The sequence below is a fragment of the Ascaphus truei genome, chromosome 5 (assembly GCF_040206685.1).
Source record: "Ascaphus truei isolate aAscTru1 chromosome 5, aAscTru1.hap1, whole genome shotgun sequence".
Lineage (NCBI taxonomy): Eukaryota > Metazoa > Chordata > Amphibia > Anura > Ascaphidae > Ascaphus > Ascaphus truei.
This window is the reverse complement of record NC_134487.1, coordinates 235834676-235859675: the sequence shown is the minus strand read 5'-3', so window position 1 is coordinate 235859675 and position 25000 is coordinate 235834676. Positions and strand designations below refer to the sequence as shown.

Below are 25000 nucleotides of genomic sequence, written 5' to 3'. Positions count from 1 at the left end.
GGGCTTTAAACAATGCTGTGTATAATGTATAATGTTTTTTACAATTAGATAGATGTAATCCTTGGTATTGTAAGGGTTAGATTTGGTTTTAAATTGTGTTTTCTGGTTGGTACTTACAGTATATATTGATTTTTGTATACTTGATTGGTTAAAATAGTTGAATTGTTTGGAAGTGTTTGTATTTACTGGTAGAGTAGCTTGCAATTATATTGTTAACATTCATTTGCAGAATGTATATGGTGCATAGATTTTATGCATCATTTATACAATGTAAATGCAATGTACTGTGTGGATTGGAATGTTATGTTTTATATTGTAAAATAAGTTAGGATTATTAAATGGATTATTATTATTGTCTGTATAGAGAAGCGTTATCTGTAGGACAGTATGATTTTGATAACCATTCTACATGTATTTGTACTATTGGTTCAACATGTGTGTATATATACTGTATACTGTATATATATATATATATGTATATATGTATATATATATATATATATATATATATATATATATATATATATATATATATATATATATATATATATATACTGGTATATATATACAGTATATATATATATATACAAAGTATATACTGTATATGTATAGGGATTGTTATTATATATATACTGTATATATATCCAGTATATATATCCAGTATATATTTATTTCTCTTCATGTATTTATTTATTTATTTAGATTTATTTATTAATTGTGGGGCTGCTGTGTGTGTGTATTTTTTTTATTGTGGGTAGCGGGAGGGTGGGTGAATGGGGTATTAGCCCCAACGGTGCTTGTTTAGGGCTTGCGGGGGGTAGCGGGAGGGCTTAACCCCTTCATGACCGTAGCGGTATTAACTGCTACGGTCGTGAAGGGGTTAAGTGCACCCGCAACCCCCCCGCAAGTCCTAAACTCCCACCAAGGGCCAAATACCCCCCCTCACCCATCCCCACCCACTACACACAATAAAGCGGGCACGGTGGGTTAACCCCTTCATTGCCTTAGCGGCTATCCGCTATGGTAATGACGCAGCATTTCTGTATTTTTAATAATATTGAGCAGGAGCAGGGGGGGTCCCTGAGCATTAATTTCTGGCTCAGGGAACCCCCTGCTCACTGTACAATATTATTAAAATACAGAAATGATGCTTCTTTACCATAGCGCATAGCCGCTAAGGTAAAGAACGAGTGTTTATTTATACTGTATATTGTATGTGTTTTATTGATACTGTACATGTGCAGAGGGTCTCTAGAGTAGAAGCGCACAGGTTTCAGGTCTGGGGAGCCCGTGCCCCCCGAGATACAGGCCCCTTTAGGGGATGCCGGTATCCCTCTGCTCTGCTTGGTTTACAGGCCGCGGTCACGTGATCGGACCTTTAAACCAAGCAAAGGGATACCGGCACCCCCTAAAGGGGCCTGTATCTCGGGGGGCACAGGGTCACCAGACCTAAAACCAACGCGGTTCAGCTCCGGAGACCCCCTGCACATCTACACTATCAATAAAAATGTATTTCAACTGTATTTATTGTCATTTATTTATTTATTTATTTAGATTTATTTATTTATTTTTTGGCGGCTGCTGTGCTGTGCTGTGTGTGTGTATTTTTTTATTGTGGGTAGCGGGAGGGTGGGTGAATGGGGTATTAGCCCCAACGGTGCTTGTTTAGGGCTTGCGGGGGGTAGCGGGAGGGCTTAACCCCTTCATGACCGTAGCGGTATTAACTGCTACGGTCGTGAAGGGGTTAAGTGCACCCGCAACCCCCCCGCAAGTCCTAAACTCCCACCAAGGGCCAAATACCCCCCCTCACCCATCCCCACCCACTACACACAATAAAGCGGGCACGGTGGGTTAACCCCTTCATTGCCTTAGCGGCTATCCGCTATGGTAATGACGCAGCATTTCTGTATTTTTAATAATATTGAGCAGGAGCAGGGGGGGTCCCTGAGCATTAATTTCTGGCTCAGGGAACCCCCTGCTCACTGTACAATATTATTAAAATACAGAAATGATGCTTCTTTACCATAGCGCATAGCCGCTAAGGTAAAGAACGAGTGTTTATTTATACTGTATATTGTATGTGTTTTATTGATACTGTACATGTGCAGAGGGTCTCCAGAGCAGAAGCGCACAGGTTTCAGGTCTGGGGACCCCGTGCCCCCCGAGATACAGGCCCCTTTAGGGGGTGCCGGTATCCCTCTGCTCTGCTTGGTTTACAGGCCGCGGTCACGTGATCGGACCTTTAAACCAAGCAGAGGGATACCGGCACCCCCTAAAGGGGCCTGTATCTCGGGGGGCACGGAGTCCCCAGACCTAAAACCAACGCGGTTCAGCTCCGGAGACCCCCTGCACATCTACACTATCAATAAAAATGTATTTCAAATAATTTTTAATGTGCGGATGTTTGCGCAGAGAGAGAGCAGCGGATCTCTCTCTGCTGCAAACTCATCACGCCCCCGCCGCCCAGTATGTATATGCATACAGTATACAGTACTGTATGTTAGGGCTTATAGGGGTTGTTGTTATACAGTATATATATATATATATATATATACAGTATATATACTGCATTACAATTCATTATAGGGGACGGCTTCACAGAGAACAGCTCGCAAGCGCCACCATGTGTATTTTCACGGCATTGCAGTATTTCAGCAAGCCGGAATAAAAAGCTTAAATCCCTGCCGGAAAAGAACGCAATGCACTCTGGCAGAAAACGATCAGAAACCTGAATACACCCGAGTATACCCGAATTCGCGGGACTAGCCGAGCTCGAATAAAGTGTGTCGCCAGTGTAGGTGTCTTTCTTAAATGAGGTTTGTGAAAACATTTTTAAAAGTATTTTAAAACAGTTTTTAACTTTGTTATGTAAATTAATAGTTTTTATTAAAAAGGATTTTTTAAATTCATTTATTTAATTATTCATAAATGTTAAATATGTTTGATTAATTAAGCCAATAACTGCATCTCTAATTGTAATCACTTTTTGCGTGCGGATTGTTACATCGATATGGGATAATATTTTAATACTAACACCATTGAGTGTATAATAGTTCATCTACTAAGGTCAGACTAGTAAGTTGTAGTAGGTATGATCAGTAACACTTGTATAACAATTTGTATTTTATTTATGTCTGTTTGGTTTTATTTGTATTTATGTTGTCATGTATGTTAGGCTGCCTCTAAACACAGAACATGATTGACAGGTATTGCAATTGACCATGGCTGGCACTAATTGATTTTGAGTGACATTACATCTAGCCAATGGTGTGGGTCCTGTCTGTATTTAAAGATGTCATGGACTGTGCTCATTATCCCCTGAAGAAGTGCGCATGCGCACGAAACGCGTTGGGCCTTTTGAGTATTATTCAACAGCTTTTACTAGTAGATGAGCAGATCATTGTAGCAGTCCCTGGAGTCGCGGCATATTTGGACTATCATTGGAATTGAGATCGGGCGAAGTTGGGAGATTCGGAGCGGTGTCCCGCCCCTTGTGACGTAATTCCGGGTGCGAGCGACAGGCTTTCCTTCCTGCAGTGACGCAGTTACGGTCGCGAGCGGAGGGCCTCGTGGAGCTGAAGGCAAGGCTGCCTATGTCGGCAGCAACCTGAGGAGTTACCCGTGGACATCTGCATGCGGCACGCGTTTATCATCACCCACTGCCGGATCTTCCTTTATCATACACCTGCGCATATCCTGAGGACTTGCTGTAAGTAGGATACCGGTTTTTCACAACCGGATCCTGGACCTGCTCGTCACTAGTTGCTGATTTTATTGTGTTCATTAAATATCATTGTTATTAGTCAGCCTACATGTTTTTTGTTTTGTGTCTGTCTGTTTATGTGTTACATGTTTTATCCATAATTTGTTGCACTATGATCTTGTTCTCTTGTCTCCACTGCATATCATATCATTGTTGCTGCTGAGGAACCTGCGGTCCACTGGACTTGATTACCATCTATTGGAGATCTTAAGCCACTCATTGGACTTTTATTTATCCCACTATTTGGACTCTAAGGCGCCGGTCTGTTTTTTTTTTTTTTTATTATTTTTTTTTTTTAAGCAGTGAGACACCCATAGTAAATACAGATAATACTAGAAAACTTCTAAAGACTAAACCAAGTGGGTGCAGAAAGGAAGGAGCAGATAAGATAATAGTACAGGCTGAAAAAAAAAACTTAAATGCATGCTTGCTAATGCAAGAAGCCTGACATAAAATGGGCGAGGGAGCAGTATGATATCATAGGCATTACTGAAACATGGTGGGATGAAACTCATGACTGGACAGTTCATTTAGAGCAAGCATGTCAAACTCAAAGGCTAACTCGGGCCAAATAAACAAGGTTTAAGTTTATGTGGGCAGCAAAAAAACAAAAAAGCTTCCATTTTCAAAGAAACGTAGGTTTATTTAGAAAAGTACAGTATAAAAAAAAAAAGAACGATAAAATTAATGTTTTCTTCCTGACTCTTGGCATCTCTGACTCTCTCTCTCCCTGACACTCTCTCTCTCCCTGACACTCTCCCTCTCCCTGACACTCTCCCTCTCCCTGACACTCTCCCTCTCCCTGACACTCTCCCTCTCCCTGACACTCTCCCTCTCCCTGACACTCTCCCTCTCCCTGACACTCTCCCTCTCCCTGACACTCTCCCTCTCCCTGACACTCTCCCTCTCCCTGACACTCCCCCTCTCCCTGACACTCTCACTCTCCCTGACACTCTCACTCTCCCTGACACTCTCACTCTCCCTGACACTCTCACTCTCCCTGACACTCTCACTCTCCCTGACACTCTCACTCTCCCTGACACTCTCACTCTCCCTGACACTCTCACTCTCCCTGACACTCTCACTCTCCCTGACACTCTCACTCTCCCTGACACTCTCACTCTCCCTGACACTATCACTCTCCCTGACACTATCACTCTCCCTGACACTATCACTCTCCCTGACACTCTCCCTCTCCCTGACACTCTCCCTCTCCCTGACACTCTCACTCTTCCTCTCCCTGACACTCTCCCTCTCCCTGACACTCTCCCTCTCCCTGACACTCTCACTCTCCCTGACACTCTCACTCTCCCTGACACTCTCACTCTCCCTGACACTCTCACTCTCCCTCTCCCTGACACTCTCACTCTCCCTGACACTCTCCCTCTCCCTGACACTCTCACTCTTCCTCTCCCTGACACTCTCCCTCTCCCTGACACTCTCCCTCTCCCTGACACTCTCACTCTCCCTGACACTCTCACTCTCCCTGACACTCCCCCTCTCCCTGACACTTTCCCTCTCCCTGACACTCTCCCTCTCCCTGACACTCTCCCTCTTCCTGACACTCTCCCTCTTCCTGACACTCTCACTCTCCCTGACACTCTCACTCTCCCTGACACTCTCCCTCTCCCTGACACTCTCCCTCTCCCTGACACTCTCCCTCTCCCTGACACTCTCCCTCTCCCTGACACTCTCCCTCTCCCTGACACTCTCCCTCTCACTGACACTCTCCCTCTCCCTGACACTCTCCCTCTCCCTGACACTTTCCCTCTTCCTGACACTCTCCCTCTCCCTGACACTCTCCCTGACACTCTCCCTGACACTCTCCCTCTTCCTGACACTCTCCCTCTTCCTGACACTCTCCCTCTCCCTGACACTCTCCCTCTCCCTGACACTCTCACTCTCCCTGACACTCTCCCTCTCCCTGACACTCTCCCTCTCCCTGACACTCTCCCTCTCCCTCTCCCTGACACTCTCCCTCTCCCTGACACTCTCCCTCTCCCTGACACTCTCCCTCTCCCTGACACTCTCCCTCTCCCTGACACTTTCCCTCTTCCTGACACTCTCCCTCTCCCTGACACTCTCCCTGACACTCTCCCTCTCCCTGACACTCTCCCTCTCCCTGACACTCTCCCTCTTCCTGACACTCTCCCTCTTCCTGACACTCTCCCTCTCCCTGACACTCTCCCTCTCCCTGACACTCTCCCTCTCCCTGACACTCTCCCTCTCCCTGACACTCTCCCTCTCCCTGACACTCTCCCTCTCCCTGACACTCTCACTCTCCCTGACACTCTCACTCTCCCTGACACTCTCACTCTCCCTCTCCCTGACACTCTCACTCTCCCTGACACTCTCCCTCTCCCTGACACTCTCACTCTTCCTCTCCCTGACACTCTCCCTCTCCCTGACACTCTCCCTCTCCCTGACACTCTCACTCTCCCTGACACTCTCACTCTCCCTGACACTCCCCCTCTCCCTGACACTTTCCCTCTCCCTGACACTCTCCCTCTCCCTGACACTCTCCCTCTTCCTGACACTCTCCCTCTTCCTGACACTCTCACTCTCCCTGACACTCTCACTCTCCCTGACACTCTCCCTCTCCCTGACACTCTCCCTCTCCCTGACACTCTCCCTCTCCCTGACACTCTCCCTCTCCCTGACACTCTCCCTCTCCCTGACACTCTCCCTCTCCCTGACACTCTCCCTCTCCCTGACACTTTCCCTCTTCCTGACACTCTCCCTCTCCCTGACACTCTCCCTGACACTCTCCCTGACACTCTCCCTCTTCCTGACACTCTCCCTCTTCCTGACACTCTCCCTCTCCCTGACACTCTCCCTCTCCCTGACACTCTCACTCTCCCTGACACTCTCCCTCTCCCTGACACTCTCCCTCTCCCTGACACTCTCACTCTCCCTCTCCCTGACACTCTCACTCTCCCTGACACTCTCACTCTCCCTGACACTCTCACTCTCCCTGACACTCTCACTCTCCCTGACACTCTCACTCTCCCTGACACTCTCACTCTCCCTGACACTCTCACTCTCCCTCTCCCTGACACTCTCTCCCTGACTCTCCCTCTCCCTGACTCTCCCTCTCCCTGATACTCTCTGTCCCCTTCTGACTCTCCCTCTCTGTCACCCTCTCCCTCTCTGTCCCCCTCTCCATACGACTCTCTCTCCCTCTCTCTTTCAGACACACACACTCTCTCAGACACACTCTCTCTCTGACTCTCTCTCTCTCTCTCTCTCTCTCTCTCTCTCTCTGACACGCTCTCTCTCAGACCCTCTCTCTCTCTCTCTCTCTCTCAGACATTCTCTCTCTCTCAGACACTCTCTCTCTCTCAGACACTCTCTCTCTCTCAGACAAACTCTCTCTCTCAGACACGCTCTCTCTTTCTCAGACACTCTCTCTCTCTGACACTCTCTCTCTCTGACACTCTCTCTCTCTGACACTCTCTCTCTCTGACACTCTCTCTCTCTGACACTCTCTCTCTCTGACACTCTCTCTCTCTGACACTCTCTCTCTCTCTGACACTCTCTCTCTCTGACACTCTCTCTCTCTGACACTCTCTCTCTCTCTGACACTCTCTCTCTCTGACACTCTCTCTCTCTGACACTCTCTCTCTCTGACACTCTCTCTCTCTCAGACACTCTCTCTCTCTCAGACACTCTCTCTCTCTCAGACACTCTCAGACACTCTCTCTCAGACACTCTCACTCTCTCTCAGACACTCACTCTCTCTCAGACACTCACTCTCTCTCAGACACTCACTCTCTCTCAGACACTCTCACTCTCTCTCAGACACTCTCACTCTCTCTCAGACACTCTCACTCTCTCTCAGACACTCTCACTCTCTCTCAGACACTCACTCTCTCTCAGACACTCACTCTCTCTCAGACACTCTCTCTCTCAGACACTCTCTCTCTCAGACACTCTCTCTCTCAGACACTCTCTCTCTCAGACACTCTCTCTCTCAGACACTCTCTCTCTCAGACACTCTCTCTCTCAGACACTCTCTCTCTCAGACATTCACTCTCTCTCTCTCAGACTCTCTCTCTCACACACACACACACACACACACTCACACACACACACACTCACACACACACTCCCTCTCAGACACTCACACTCTCTCTCAGACACTCACACTCTCTATCTCAGACACTGACACTCTCTCAGACACTCACACTCTCTCTCAGACACTCACACTCTCTCTCAGACACACACTATCTCAGAAAAACACTCTCTCTCAGACACACACTCTCTCTCAGACACACACTCTCTCTCAGACACACACTCTCTCTCAGACACACACACACTCTCTCTCAGACACACACACTCTCTCTCAGACACACACTCTCTCTCTCAGACACACACTCTCTCTCAGACACACTCTCTCTCTCTCAGACACACTCTCTCTCTCTCAGACACACTCTCTCTCTCTCAGACACACTCTCTCTCAGAGACTCTCTCTCTCTGACACACTCTCTCTCTCTGACACACTCTCAATCACACACACACTCAGACACACACATACTCAGACACACACACACAGACACACACACACAGACACACACACACTCAGACAAACACTCAGACACACTCACACACAGACAGACACACACACAGACAGACACACACACAGACAGACACACACACAGACAGACACACACACAGACAGACACACACACAGACAGACACACACAGACAGACACACACACAGACAGACACACACACAGACAGACAGACACACACACAGACAGACAGACACACACACAGACAGACACAGACAGACACACAGACACACACAGACACACAGACACACAGACACACACACACAGACACACACACAGACACACACACAGACACACACAGACAGGAAATCGGAGCAGGAGGGCAAGGGGGAAGCAAGGCAGGCATGGAGCAGTTGTCACCTGACTTGCTCCATGCAGCAGGAAGAGGCTGGCAGCAAGCAGCAGGAAGAGGCGGGCAGCAGGAAGAGGCGGGCCTCACTATGCAAGCTCATATAGAGCTGGCTCTGGGCCAAAAAAAATTCTGGCAACACGCGCCAGCCAATTGGGAGAGGGGGGAGGGTTTTTCTTTTTTTTTCCTTTGGAGAAAGCGCGAGCAGCGTGAGTTAAACATTGGCGAGCTGGGCCGCAAATATGTTCATTGTGGGCCGCATGCGGCCCACGGGCCGCAAGTTTGACATGCTTGATTTAGAGGGTTATTCCCTTTTTGGGAAGGATCGAACAAATAGAAGGGGATTTTTATTATGTTTATATGTTAAACCAGATCTAAAACCTATTATAAGGGAAGATGTTTATGAAGGGAATGATGAAAATGCAGAGACCTTGTGGATAGAAATGAACAGTGGGGGTAAAAGTACAGCAGGGCCCCGGGTATACGGCGGGTTCCGTTCCAGAGGCCCGCCGTATAGTGAAAATCGCCGGAAAGCGGATCCGGCGATTTTCACTTCTGCGCATGCGCAAACCGGCTTTTTTGCCGTTCTGCGCATGTGCAACCTATGGTATGCGCGCGCAACCTATGGTATGCGTGAACAATCTGCGGTCTGCGCATGCACGCCGGGCGCACCCGCCTGTTCTGCGCATACGCGATTTACAAACCAACATGGCGGCCCCCTTCTCAGTGCCGCCGTATCAGCGGATCGCCGCGAAGCGCCGAGAAGCGGGGCCCTGCTGTATAAAGAAAATGTTTGTAGGGATATGCTATAAACCACCAAATATCTATCAGATTGAGGAAGCTAAAATACTTTTGCAATCAAAGGCATCAAAACTGAGTCATGTTTGCATAATGGGGGATTTTAATTATCCAGACAGACTGGGGAAATGAGATTAGCATTACAACAAAAGGAAACAGGTTTTTGGGGGTGCTTAAAGACAATTATATGACCCAAATTATTGAGGAACCAACCAGGAGAGGGGCAGTACTGGATTTGGTCATATCAAACAATGTAGAAGTAATAACAAATATTCAAGTCCTGGAACATTTGGATAACAGTGATCATAACATGGTCTCATTTGAAATAAATGATCAAAAAACAGATTACTTGGGTTCAACAAAGACCTTAAACTTTAGAAAGGCAGATTTTAATAAACTGAGGTCTAATCTACAAGTAATACACTGGGATGATGTTTTTGCAGGGAAAAATGTAGAAGATAAATGGGCAGTCTTTAAAACATTGTTAGAAAAGCACACTTATCAGTGTATACCCTTGGGTATTAAGTATAAAAGAAATAAGTCAAAACCAGTTTGGCTAAATAAACAGGTAGGGGAGAAAATGGACAAGAAGAGGAAGGCGTTTAGATTCTTTAAGTCAGAAGGGACAGAGACATCGTATCAGAATTATAAGGAATGTAACAAAAATTGCAAAAGGGCAATCAAATTAGCAAAAATGGATAAGGAAAAAAGGATTGCAATAGAAAGTAAGGTCAACCCTAAAAAGTTCTTTAAGTACCTTAATAACAAAAAAATGAGAAAAGAAAATATAGGACCCTTTCAGTGTGAGATGGGTAGGCAGATTATTGGAGATAAGGAAAAAGCAGAGGTATACAATGGTACACAATGGTGAAAGGTGCGACGCACTCGAGAATCGTTGTTGGGGAAGAATGTTATTTATAAATGACCTGAATGTTATGTAATTTGTTCTAAATTTCACTCCAAGTATTCACCAATTTATATTCTATTTCGTAAAAAATCTGGGGAGGCCTTGGGAGGGAGCACCCTTCCGACGATTGTTTTAGGAAATAGAATATGAAATAGTGCAAATTGGTGCATGCTTGGAGTGAAATTTAGAACAAATGACGTAATGGTCAGATTATTTATAAATAACTGACCTGCAGTCATACTGTACATGGCGAGCAATACTGATCTTACTGCTCCTCCCACAAATTCCAAGAATGTTGCACCCCCTCCTCGTCCTTTCTCTCCCCCCTTGTCCTCTCACCTTCCCACCCGCCTTTGTCCTCTCACCCCTCCCTTCATCCTCTCTCACCCCCTATCCCCATCCCTTCATCCTCTCACCCCCCCCCCCTCCCTGTCATTATCAGTACAGTAGCTTTCAAATTTAGACTTCAAAATCCAGCTTTAAATTGTATATTAAATCATACCATTGAACAAGTAGAACAAAGAAAGATTGACACCGGGCGCTTTTAATAGTAAAATAATAAAAGTGAATAAGTGATGAAAAATAAACACTAACTGTGAACCTAAAAATATATATATATATATAGTCAAATAAATAACATTCACCAAAAACCGTGATACATAAATGTTGAATGTGAAATACAAATAAATGAATATAGCAGCTCTACACCCTTTAAAGGACTGTCCAGGTCCAATATAATCTTGCGTTGTCTTCCAGGTGGGGGGGAGCGCTGTAATTCTCAAGGTAATATGCGAAAAAGAAATGGAAAATACAATAGTGCAGATGGTAATAAAAAAATTAAAAAATGTATGTACTGTATACAATAGTCTCTGTGTTTGTCTCACTCACAATTGATCAAATATATCAGACGTATCAGAGATCCATCTCTCTCTGATAGGAGCCCTTTAATGGAAGCCCTCTTCCATCACCAGAGGGCTTCCATTAAAGGGCTCCTACCAGAGAGAGATGGATCTCTGATACGTCTGATATATTTGATCAATTGTGAGTGAGACAAACACAGAGACTATTGTATACATACATTTTTTACATTTTTTATTACCATCTGCACTATTGTATTTTCCATTTCTTTTTTGCATATCACCTTGAGAATTACAGCGCTCCCCCCACCTGGAAGACAACGCATTGAATAAGTAACCTGCTCTGCCTTCTTGGGGATGATCAGTAAGTATACAGTAAGAGTGCTGCAGCGATTGCAATGCTGCTGTGATGAAAGCTGAGTTATGGAGCCTTTCTGAGAATTTACAATGGTGGTTATTTTTAATAGATCTTGAAAATGGGAAGACTGTTAGTATAGTAAAAAAAAAAGTAAGGGTGAGTGAGCAATTAAACAAAGTTGCCAGTACTGTATGTACTGTGTCACCACACACACACACTGCCACTGAGACATATACACACCCACACACACATTCACTCACGCACTCACTCACTCAAACACACTCACACACAGATACACACACTGAGACACACATATACAGACAGGACACAGATAGACAGACACACACACACAGGCAGGACACTTAGACACAGACACAGGCTCACCTCTCTGCTGCATGCTTTTCCTCCGGTCCTTGGCCCCACCCCCCAGGCTCCTGCCACATCCCGATTGGTTGCTGCTGCTGCTGCTGCTGTCAATCAGAAGCTGCCCAGCCCCCTAGCAGCAGCAGCCCTGCTCTATCCCATGTCCGGTATTATCTCTCATATTTACCGGGGTGCCGGGCGGGGGGAGAGCATTGGTGGGCAAGTATGGGCCGGTCGTGTGGGGCCCCCCTATGCTGTGGGGCTCCCGGGCAACTGCCCAGCGTGCACATACATTAAGACGGCCCTGGTAAATGGCAGATGAGGTTTAATACAGATAAATGTAAGGTTATGCATTTGGGATGCAAGAATAAAAAGGTGACTTACAAATTAAATGGGGATAAAATGGGGGAATCCTTGATGGAGAAGGATTTAGGAGTGCTTGCAGACAGCAGGCTTAGCAATCGTGCCCAAAGTAATGCAGTAGCTGCAAAGGCAAACAAGATATAATCTTGCATTAAACGGGCAATGGATGGAAGGGAAGTAAACATTATTATGGCCATCCGCTCATCCTGTGCTGCCTGCTACTGGATTAGGAGCTGGGTTTGCTGCTGCAATAGTCTTTCATCTCTCTCTCTGCCTGTAGTTGGGCCTGGGTGCCTGCTGTTCCTCCCAGGACTCCTTTAGGAGGTCTAGGATACCCCGGGGTTGGCGGCCATACAGTAATTCAAATGGAGAGAATCCCGTGGGGGCCTGGGGACTTCCCGCACTGCAAACAGCAGAAAGGGGAGAAGTTCATCCCTGGCTCTCTTCTCTGAATCTACAAATTTTCTCAGCATACCTTTTAGAATTCGATTAAATCTTTCCACCAATCCGTCAGTCTGTGTAAGGCAGACCGATGTCCGAACACACTTGACTCCTAGTAATTTTAAGACATCCTGTATCAGTTTAGCCATAAAATTTGTACCTTGATCGGTCAACAACCTGGGGAAGTCCAACCCATGAGAACAGCTCCAACAATTTGTTGGCTACTTGCTTCACCGTTGCTGTCCTCAGGGGAAACGCCTCAGGATATTTTGTTGCATAGTTGACTATTACGAGAATAAACCTGTGTCCTTTCGCAGAAGGTTCTAGAGGTCCTACCAAGTCTACTCCAATCCTCTCAAAGGGAACTGACACCAAGGGTAGAGGAACCAAGGGGGCTGTTTTTTTTCCCTTTGGACTAGTTAGCTGGCATTCAGGACATGCCGCACACAACTTAGCAATATCACTATGCATCCCTGGCCAATAGAATCGGGACGAAATACGGTCCAAGGTTTTATCCCTACCAAGGTGACCAACCCAAGGGACAGTATGGGCTAGGGTGAAGACACTTTTAACAAATGCCTTGTGAACCAACATTTGTCTAGTGACCTCCCCTGTTTGTGTCTGCTTGTTCATTCTATACAGGATATCATTTGACAATTCAAAATGGGGGAATACTATTACTCCCTGTGCATTCAATATCTGGTCATCAATTTTTACCACTTTATCATATTGTCTGGCCAGGACTGGGTCTTCCCTTTGCCTCTGGCAAAAATCAGGGAGTTATAGCTCTGGTAAATCCCCAGGGCCTATCTCTCCCTCCTTCTGGCCATCCCCAGTCATTACTTGTGACTTATGTCTATCAGTATGGCCACCTTGAGTCCCAGATTTCTGCAACTAGTCCTGTTTGTCAGAGCGTCTTTGCCTCCGAGTCTTTGGAACCCAGTGTCTACTGGGAAATAGGTCTGCCGAGAAGGGGAACAGTTTACCAGGGTTCTCCTGAGCCAGAAAATAAGGCTCCTCCTGAGAGACTGGAGCCATTAGGTTTGAAAAGAAAGGCCAGTCGCGGCCAAGCACAACGTGGGCAGGGAGCCAAGGAGCGACTCCTACTTCGAGCCAGGCATCCCGACCTTTTACCTGTAGCCGGATTTTGGCTGTCGGATACCATTTTACATCGCCGTGTATACATTCTATACTCCATTGGGAGTCAAAGGAACACACGTCAGGCGGTAACAGTTCCTGGAAGACCAGAGTTTTTCCAGAGCCTGAATCTAAAAGGGTGTGACGGGGGAGGGGTGCCAAGCGAGTATTAAACGGGTCACCCCCATTAGGCACCCCATTCCACCGTCTGGGAAGTGAGGGGTTAACCAGAAATGTACTTATAATACATATGTTCCCCTGCTTCACAACCAAAAGGTATGTCCCTTGGTTATCCTATTACCACATTTAGAGGGAATATGTTTTCTATTTGATAGAAATGTATATGGGTACAATTATTGGTGTTTGTACCTTTACAGTGGATGCAGCAACCACATACACTGGGATCACGTCGGGAGGGAAAGGGTTAATTGCATTTACATGTTTATTGCCCTTTGTCCCATTTCCCGCCTTTGCAGTCTCCATTTTGCAGCATCTCCATAGGTCGCCATTGAAGCCCCATGTAATCCTATGGAGATTCCGGCCATTTGGGCCCGATATCACAGAAGACCTGCAGGTGGCGCCCGAGAGGAGGAGCGGCGTTTCCCCATTGAAAGTGAATGGAGTAATGCTTTAAAATGGGGATTCCTTGACTCCGACCTCCAGGAACGGGCTGACAGCCAGCCAGACCGCAGAACTGCAAAAGCGGAAACAATGTCTTAAAAGAGCTTTGATCAGGCCTCGGTCAAGTTCACGTCCAATTGGCGTGGGAACGTTTGTTCTAGGGCACCCAGAAATAAAATTATTTTTGCCCCTAGGAACCCCCTCACTCGACCCCAACCGGGTCCGACAATTAATGGCGACGAGAAAGGGTCGCGCCGGCCATGAGGGTCCTACCATTGACCGCAATGGCGGAGAAAGCCGCGTGGCTTTCAAACACTAAGTGGAAAACAGGGTAAAGTGAAAACCCATAACTCCGGTTCCGTGGGGACCAGAGGGGAGGGATTTGGCCAGGATGTAGTCACTGCTCCGGCATGACTGCATGGCAATTTCCAGCCCTCTCCCCTCAACCGAACGGAGTAGGGTTAACTGAGAAAAAGTGTGAGTTGCCCATCAGACTCCAATGGTAGCGGAGGTCCCATTGAATCCTATGGCGGCGCTGGCCCATGCATTTCCTATGGCAGCGCCGGCCCTATTGATTTCAATGGAGGTAAAAGCCGCGAGGTAAACGACTAAGTGTAAAACGATAAAAACCTGAAGTCCATAACTCCGGTTCTGTACGGACTAGAGAGCTGGGATTTGGCCAGCATGTAGTCACTGCTCCGGCATGACTGCATGACTGCATGGCAAATCCCGACCCTCTCTGAGCAACAGAACGGAGTCAGGTTAATTGTTTAGTTTGGTTTTCCGCCATTGACTTTAATGACAGAGAAATGCAATTTCTGTAAATGTGCATTTAAAGTGTATTTCTATAACTCTGGTTCGGTGGGTACCAGCGAGCTTAAAATTGGCCACCGTGTAGAATCCCCTCCGGCATGAAGATCTGGCAATTTGTAGCACGCTCGGCCCAGCCGAACGGATTATTTTAATATATATATAATGGTAGAAATATACTGTATTTGGTGCTTGCATAAAGCCCGGGAAAGATACTGACTCTGCAGTATGTTAATGTTCAGGGGGCAACACAATGTCTACAACAAAGCCCCTGATCAAAGGCTCCCCCACCCTGATTATGTCTGCTAGGGCGGAGAAGAGCATGACTTGAGTAGTTCTGTAGGTGTTAGAAAGCACACCTCCAGACAAAGGTTTTTCTGTCCAGAGAGCCAAAAGGCAGACATGGGGACGCCAGTCTTTTGGGAGTGGGGCTAGGGAAATGAGCCCCTGATTAGAAGAATGCCCACCCATGTGGGCAGGTATTACCTTGCTTCCCATGTGAGGTGGCAAGGGGTAATTGGGTGGAGGTAATTGGTAACCAATACCTGGCACCCAATGTTAAGAGATAGGGCTGAAACCACATATAAACGAGTGTAAGCCCTACGCCCAGTGTCTTCATTTTGTATTCGTTTGTATCCTGTATTGCTGAATGAATTGCCAATCCAGATCCTGATTGCTTCATTGTCCATCCCTAAGTAAGTGTTTATATTCTGTGTGTTATTTGTATATCTTGTGTGTTCACCTTCTTCAAGGAATAAACCGTATTTATCATACTGTATCTTAGTCGCATTCGATTCAACCCAGAGATATTTGGTGTTATATTATAACCCTGCACAAGCACCCGTGACAAAGGGCCTTGACGGTTTTACCCCCAATCTGGGCTTGAAGTAGCATGGGCTTGTAACTTTCTCTGGTGAAGGCCGAGGCGACTGTCCTGCTGAAGGAACACTCCATCTGTGGACAGACGACGACGGTGGCCTTGCTCTCCGCAGACAAAACATGGAGAGGGTTCCCTCGCCGGAGGGTGCCACGGATACCGCTCAGCTGGACCGGATACTGGAGACCAAGCATCCGCTGGGTCCTGTGAGCGACGTCCTCTGAAGTTCCTCTCATTTGGCGACGAGCCGACATCAGGAAGCAGATGAGGGTCTCGGCGGTGACAGCGTTTGGACCTCTCCCTTGCTGGAAGGACTGCTCCTTTTGTGGCACTTGGCGGTTGCGTATGGAGGGGCCATAGTTTTCCCGTTGGTCCTATCTCCCTCTTTGGGCGCCCACAAGTGCCGGTGAAGTCAGATCCGTCGGGTCCAGGACACTCGCCTGATCCTCGGCCCCAAGGAAGTTCTCGAGTCGGATAGCCAAAGCTACGGTATCAGCAGCATGGCGTTTTAGCCAAGAGCGTGCGGAAGGGGTTATTACTTGTAGGAATTGTTCCAACACAACTTGTTCAAGAACAGCCTCCTTAGTGTGTTGCTTGGTTTGTATCCAGCGAGTACACAAGTCCAATAACCGCTGAGCTAGGACCCGGGGTCTCTTCTTAGAGGTGTACTTCAGGTTCCGGAACTGCTGCCGGTAGGTCTCTGGGGTCAGACCTAAGCGATCCAGTATGGAGGCTTTTACTATGGTTGTAGTCCATTGCCTGATCCGCTGGGATGCCTGATATGTGGCCTGGGCTTCTCCTATGAGGAACAAGTAGAAAAATAAGGCAGTGCACTGCCCAAAGTAACAGAAGGAGGCTCACGGTTTTAAGCAACACCTTGATAAAGGGCATTTTTGCCTGAAACTAGTTGGTGGACCACTGCTGTGGCCTAGGGGAGACCCTTTTGTCCACTTTTTATGTAATAAATCTATTTTTTGTTGCTTAAAACCGTGAGCCTCCTTCTGTTACGTTGGGCAGTGCACTGCCTTATTTTTCTACTTGTTCCTGCCATCACCTGGGAGATTGCACGCCTATGAAGATTCTGAGATTGGATACTCCAGGAGAAATTGAGTGAGTTCACTTTGTGGGTCGCTGTACCCCTTTTTTCTCTGATATATGGGACGTTGGTCTGTACTATTTATTTATGGTGCCGCTGGCATTAGGTACTAGTCCCCTAACCCTATTAGGGCTTCGTTATGCTATATGCTTACATTGAAGGAGTTTATCCTATACCTCAGTTTATTATGCCAAACAGGACTTGTTTTTTTCTGATGCACTGGCTTTCTACACAACCTTTCCTATGAGGTGCGGGGCCAAAGCGGTTGCCCTGCTATCTGAAGACCAGCCCTGGGCTTCGGCAACCCTTTGAAACGTCAGTAGAAAAGCCTCTGGATCCTCGTTCGGAGTCATTTTCCTCAGGAGGACCGGGGGTTTGTTCACAAGTTCTGGACTGGTAGACCCCTGGGATTGGGTCTGCCATCTGGCCATCTGCTCATCATGTGCTGCCTGCTGCTGGATTAGGACCTAGGATTGCTGCTGCAATAGTCTTTCATCTCTCACTGTCTGTAGTCGGGCCTGGGTGCCCAGAAACTCTTAAAAATTCTTCCATTTATTTTTTTTGTGTGGCCCTTCAACTGCATGGGCCTCTGGACATCCCACTTCTGACACCATATGTTGCAGGGTACATGTAACCACACGTGGGTTTCTTGAAAAGGCTTATTTATCGAGCCTTAAAAATATGGCACACAAAAATAAAACAGCTTCTTTTCAGCATATAGAACAAACAGAAAATAAGTCCTGAGCAGGGCTTTGCCCTTTCCCAACAAGAGATGTTCAGAGTCCAGCGTAACAGTCTAGCAAACAGTATAGTGAAGACAGACCTTATTGCAGTAGTTCTCCCTCAGCAATTCAGTATCTCTCACTGGATCAGACAGGCTGCATGTGTGTGCAGCCTGGGGTTTTTAAAGATCCTTGATGAGGCAGCTGAGACCAGACTAATTGACAATTGGCAGTCCACAACTCCCTTTAGATTAGCATGTCTCCCAGCCCCAAACATATATCTTGATATGTGCAGATATACAAAAAGTCTTATAAAGGAAAGTCTTATCTGTTTCTTGTAGTTGGAGGGAAAGTCTTCTCTGTTCCCGGGTTGCTGCCTTTTCCTCAGGCTATATCAGCATTCAGGTTTAGAAGTGCTTTCCCCTGTGTCTTGCAGGCAGCATGCTGATTCTGCTGGCAGGCTGTCAGGGTCTCCTAGACCTGGAGCCTAGCCATAGTTCTTCTTTGTCCACCGGGTGTGCTGCTGCCTTCTGTTTCCTCTGGGTTCCTCTCTGTCCTGTCTTTCTTCTTGTTGCTCCTCTCTCTGTCTTATAGCTCTGCTTCCTGTCTGTTTTGCTTTGCCTTTGCTTGAAGTCAGACTCCTTGCACATGCCCCTGATCCTGATCTGTTTCCTGTACCTGTACCTGTACTTGAGTCTGTTCACAGTAAAAGCCCTTGCTGGTAATCTGGCTTGTCCCTGTTTGTTCCTGTTCTCAGTCCCTGCCCCCAGACCTGTCCCTGCTCCCCTGTCCTGTTCCAGTCTCCTCGTTGCCGACCTCTGCTTGTTACCTGACTTCGCTACCTGCCGCCTGCCTCGGACCTCTGCTTGTACCTGACTTTGCTACCTGCCGCCTGCCTCTGACCCCTGCTTGTGACCCCTACTACGCTCGTGCTGTTCCGGCCACCGAGATCCTACCCGCCACAGGAGTCTCCCGTGACACAGGCTCAAGACATCTGTTCCTATGGTCAGTTCCACAATTTGTGAGACTCAGGAAATCTCCCTTCCTGTCTCAAGGCTTTTCTAACAAACCTAATCAGCCAGGTGGCGTTGGTTAATTGACTACCAGCAGTTAACCACCACACTGCTGGATTAGAGGCACATTTCCAGAACAGGGATAAATCCCCTGTTACAGAGGGGATATGATAACTATATACAAATATATTCGGGGACAATACAAGGAGCTTTCAAAAGAACTGTTCATTCCATGTGCAGTACTAAGGACTCTGGCCATCCCCTAAGGTTGGAGGAAAGGAGATTTCACCATCAACAAAGGAAAGGGTTCTTTACAGTAAGGGCAGTTAAAATGTGGAATTCATTACCCATAGAGACTGTGATGGCAGATACAATAGATTTGTTCAAAAAAAGGTTGGACATCTTTTTAGAAAGGAAAGGTATACAGGGATATACCAAATAAGTAAACATGGGAAGGATGTTGATCCAGGGATTAATCCGATTGCCAATTCTTGGAGTCAGGAAGGAATTTATTTTTCCCCTTAATGGGTTTTTTTGTTTGCCTTCCTCTGGACCAATAAGTAAGTATAGATATAGGATAAAGTATCTGTTGTCTAAATTTAACATAGGTTGAACTTGATGGACATATGTCTTTTTTCAACCTCATCTACTATGTAACTTGTTGTATATGAATTGTACTCATCCGATTTCCCACTATTATTACTGATTGTGCCATTGTCTAAATCTAATCTGCTATATTTGCCATATCCTAGCGGTGTATCGTATCTTCTCATCATATTAGTGGCCCACTATTTATATATTATATATATATACAATACAGTATTGCTGACCTGAAGAAGAGAGGTAAACTCTCGAAAGCTTGTCCTATGACATAAATTGTTAGTCCAAATAAAAAAGGTATCACCTAATACTGAAGAACTCATTTATTCTGCACTATCGCAACTGGACTAACATGGCTATTTCCGTTTTATTCTAGATAGATAGATAGATAGATAGATAGAAAAATATACACTACTTTGCATATGATAGATGAATATTTAACAACAGAGGTTGCTAGGAACTTTTGGGGTCCGCAGGAATCCCTAAATGAAAATTGTACCAAATACAGAAAATGTACAATGCATCTGATCTTAGACTTCCTATTAGAGAGGGTTGGGGTTCCTTACAATGCATCTGATCTCAGACACGCTATTAGAGAGGGTTGAGGTTCCTTATAAAATATCTGATCTCAGACGCACTATTAGAGAGGGTTGGGGTTCCTTACAATACATCTGATCTCAGATGTGCTATAGGGTTGGGGTTCCTTCCAATGCATCTGATCTCAGACGCACTATTAAAGAGGGTTGGGGTTCCTTCCAATGCATCTGATATCAGACGCACTATTAGAGAGGGTTGGGGTTCCTTACAATGCATCTGATCTCAGACGCACTATTAGAGCGGGTTGGGGTTCCTTACAATGCGTCTGATATCAGACGCACTATTAGAGAGGGTTAGGTTTCCTTACAATGCATCTGATCTAAGACACGCCATTAGAGAGGGTTGGGGTTCCTTACAATGCATCTGATCTCAGACGCGCTATTAGAGAACGTTGGGGTTCCTTACAATGCATCTGATCTCGAGATGCTATTAGAGAGGGCTGGGGTTCTTTATAATGCATCTGATCTCAGAGGCGCTATTGGAGAGGGTTGGGGTTCCTTACAGTGCATCTAATCTCAGACACACTATTAGAGAGGGTTGGGGTTCATTACAATACATCTGATCTCAGACGCACTATTAGAGAGGGTTGGGGTTCCTTACAATGCATCTGATCTAAGACACGCCATTAGAGAGGGTTGGGGTTCCTTACAATGCATCTGATCTCAGACGCGCTATTAGAGAACGTTGGGGTTCCTTACAATGCATCTGATCTCGAGACGCTATTAGAGAGGGCTGGGGTTCTTTATAATTAATCTGATCTCAGAGGCGCTAATAGAGAGGGTTGGGGTTCCTTACAATGCATCTGATCTCAGATGTGCTATAGGGTTGGGGTTCCTTCCAATGCATTTTATCTCAGACGCACTATTAGAGAGGGTTGGGGTTCCTTACAATGCATCTGATCTCAGACACACTATTAGAGAGGGTTGGGTTCCCTTACAATGCATCTGATCTAAGACGCGGTATTAGAGAGGGTTGAGGTTCCTTACAATGCATCTGATCTCAGACACACAATTAGAGAGGGTTGGGGTTACGCAGAATTTCACAATGTAATTATCGGGTTCCTTAACCAAAAAAAAGGTGAAAACAACTGTGATAGATAGATATATATTGTTCTGCATATGATAGATAGATATAGATAGTTGATAGACAGACATTGCTTTGAATGCTTGTTTGTGTGTGTGTTTGTGTACTGTATGGTTGTGTTGCAGTTACTATGGCAGTGAAGGGCATGACATTGGTGTTGGGTACTAATGCCGTAGCAGGAGCGGTCACTCACCGGTGGCAGTCATGCCATACCCAAGTGTGGCGCCCATTCTTGGGGCGAAAGTCAGCCTGCCCAGTGTTGTGTATCTGGGAACTGAAGCGCAGAAGACGTCTGTAGCCAGTGGTGGGACTGGTGCGGTCTGCGGAGGAGGAGAGGCAGCGCTCCTCCTGGGCACACTGCAGCATGAACATCGGGCGATCCTCCAGGTACGTGGTCTGCTCCACCAGGGGGGCGTTCAGGACAAGATCAGAGACAGCTGGTGGGAGAGAGGGGCATCAGAACTAAGATAAAGGGTGGGCAGTGCCAGCCTAACCCTTACATATGCAGCGCTAGCCTAACCCTCACGCACACAGTGTAGGCAGTGCCAGGGTAACCCTCACACACACAGTGCAGGCAGTGTCATAGTAACCCTCACACTCTCAGTGCCACCTAACTTTCACATACGCAGCGAAGGCAGTGCCATCCTAACCCTCACAGCGCAGCCAGTGCCAGCCTAACTCTCACACACACAGTGCAGGCAGTGCCAGCCTAACTCACACACACACACACAAGGCAGGCAGTGCCAGGCTAACCCTCACACAAAGAGTGCAGGCAGTGCCAGCCTAATCCTCACACACAAGGAAGGCAATGCCAGCCTATTCCTCACACAAACAAGGTAGGCAGTGCCAGCCTAACCCTCCCACACACAGCACAGGCAGTGCCAGCCTAACTCTCACACACAGCACAGGCAGTGCCAGCCTAACTCTCACACACAACGCAGCCAGTGCCATCCTAGCCCTCACACATACAGCGCAGGCAGTGCCAGCCTAACCCTCCTACACAAAGCACAGGCAGTGCCAGCCTAACCCTCACACATGCAGCGCAGGCAATGCCAGCCTAAGGCTAAGTCCCTGCTAGCGCTGAGCGGGTGGCGCTTGCGGCGGGGAATTACATATATAGATATATATGCGGTGCGTGCGACGCTCGTGCGCGTGCACACACGCTCAGCCACAATCGGTGCTTAGGTAAACAAAAAAACTATACTTACCTGCACGCTCAACTACCCGCAATGCCCCTTCCATCCCCCGCCGGACACCTGGCGCTCATGCTTGGAGCGCTCTCCAAGCATGAGCGCGCTCAGCGTCAGCGGGGACTTAGCCTAACTCTTCTGGAACCAGGATCACATGTGGGATGTCAGTGAATCCAGTGGTTTAACTCATCCCCTTTTGAGAGCACAAAGAGTCCTTTTATTTTCTTCAACTTTAATGGGGGAGTCAAAAACAAATATAAAGGGTACTTGCAGATGGTAATGTGTGGTGAGAGAGTGCTTCTCTATGTGAAGGTGCTCTATTATGGGGGGACGGTAAAAAAGGATGGCCTTTGGAGGGGTGAAAATGGAGGAACTATGTACTCACTAAGCCAACTAGTTAGATCTAAAGCACATGTTCCTGTGACAAGCAGGAAGGGTCTAAGGCCTCGTTCAGGGTGTCAGCTGCAGGACTCGGAGGGAGGGCGTGAGGGAGGCAGTGCTGCAGTTTGCTGGGCGATCTGTGTTTATCCCCCAGCAGACTTTTCAGCGTTGGGGAGGGGGCGGGGTTACACACAGCAGGGTAAGTATCCAAGTTGCAGTCATGAAATCATTCTGAAGAATGATTTCATTGGCTGCCTTGGTCCCTGTGACGCTGCTGCAGCTCCAAAAAACGAAATTTTTGTTTATTGAAACTGTAGTCAGCTTCAACTCCTGGCTTCGGAGACAGGGCAGTTGCTACCCTGAAAACCAGTATTCAAATTGAATACTTTGTTTCTCACGGCAGCACGCACGGCAGCACGCCCTCGCTCCGAAGCCAGCACCCTGAACGAGGCCTAAGTAACTGCCAGAAAGACAGGGGTGTAAAACAGGACAGAACCAATCTTCTGGCTATGAAGATTGGAAGGTTTCCAGGGCAACCAACTAGGGCTGTGTAAGGGACATATGTAACAATAATGTTGCCATTACACATGCAGCTAGCTGCTGGAACAGGGAGAATTACAGGCAGCTGAACAAGGGAGACAGGAATAGTCAAAACTGCAAAGGGAGACAGAAAATGTGTAATCCTGTTCCAGGACACTAACCCTCACCCACACAGCGCAGACAGTGCCAGCCTAACCTTCACACACACAGAGCAGACAGTGCCAGCCTAACCCTCACGCAAACAGTGCAGGCAGTGCCAGCCTAATCCTTACACAGTGCATCCAGTAATTACATATAAAAGACACTAGATGGCGCTCAAACACTATATCTATGTGTAAATAACAATGAAAAATAATGAATTAAATTAAATAAATTATATAAAATCACCGTGCAATAAATAAAAGTAAAAACACTCAAACCCTTGTAGGACTGTTTCAAGGTCCACACTCAAAGTACAATGGAACGAAAACAGGGGAGCGTCAGTACCTGAAAAAACATATAAAAAAATTCCATAGTGTATACTGCTTACAAACAAAATACATTAAATGGTATGGCTCCAAGGAGCAATAAAGTGCTGGATCAAGGATTATGGTCCATAAACAGCATATAGTTAGGGAGAACGATATCCCAGAAGAGAGACAACAGAGCCAAGGTTAAAAAGCCAAAATGAATTTATCCGCAAATGATAAAATTTAAGGCTTACAAGATACCAGGTATAAACAGGCGTGGGTAACAGGTTGGAGTTGGAACGCCGAGTCGCGACCTCGTGGACCTCCTACACGTCTGTCTTCTCCCCCGGTATCTGTCCTGTGCTGCAGACTGGATGCCGATACGTCACTTCCGGTTTGACGGAACACTTGGCGCCACCGGAGCATCAGCTGGAGACTGTCTCCCTCAGGATGTCACGTTGAGGGCTACGCTCTACGCGTTTCGCCGTATAGGGTGAACGGCTTCGTCAGGAGTGACGTAGACCCATAGGAGGATACTATATATACCCTTCCCAATTGCCCTGACCTTTCTCCCTATAGGTCACAGCATATGATGGACTAATTTGTATGGTAATTTACACTTACCACTATAACAAATTTCATCACAGTTTTATACACATATATTAAAATACAATTTAAACTTTAATACAATATATAATAATAAAAAATTTATTTATACTCATAACTAAAAATATATAATAAATGGCAAAACACATCTTAAATAAAATTCATAAAATAATCCCCACATATTTCTCTAATTAGAAAAAAACGCCGATTGATGTGTCTCCAAGGGAAAGAAAGAGAAAAACACAATGAGTATTCGTTAAAACATTATATATAATCTCGCAAATTCTTTTAAGTGTACATTTCAGAAACAAGTTTCTATATATACAAGCATATGATTAATGTACACCATTCATAAAAAAGCATTTAATTCGAAATCCACATTGAGTCCCAGTGGAACAAGTGTTTTGAGGGTGAAAATCCAGAAGCTCTCTCTCTTTTTCAGAGAGACGATTCTGTTTCCACCTCTCCAGTGTGGTAACACCTGTTCCAATACAGTAAACTTGAG

At 46.4% G+C, this 25000-nt stretch overlaps 1 protein-coding gene across 4 annotated transcripts in view; it reads right to left on the bottom strand.

Moving 5' to 3' along the window:
- Positions 1-25000, bottom strand: part of LOC142495793 (lysyl oxidase homolog 2) — a 121722-nt gene that overhangs the window by 51229 nt on the left and 45493 nt on the right. For all 4 annotated transcript variants that reach the window (XM_075601758.1, XM_075601757.1, XM_075601759.1 and 1 more), the window contains one exon: positions 21523-21766. In XM_075601758.1, the coding sequence (XP_075457873.1) occupies positions 21523-21766 (244 nt within the window). The remainder of the gene's footprint in view (positions 1-21522; positions 21767-25000) is intronic.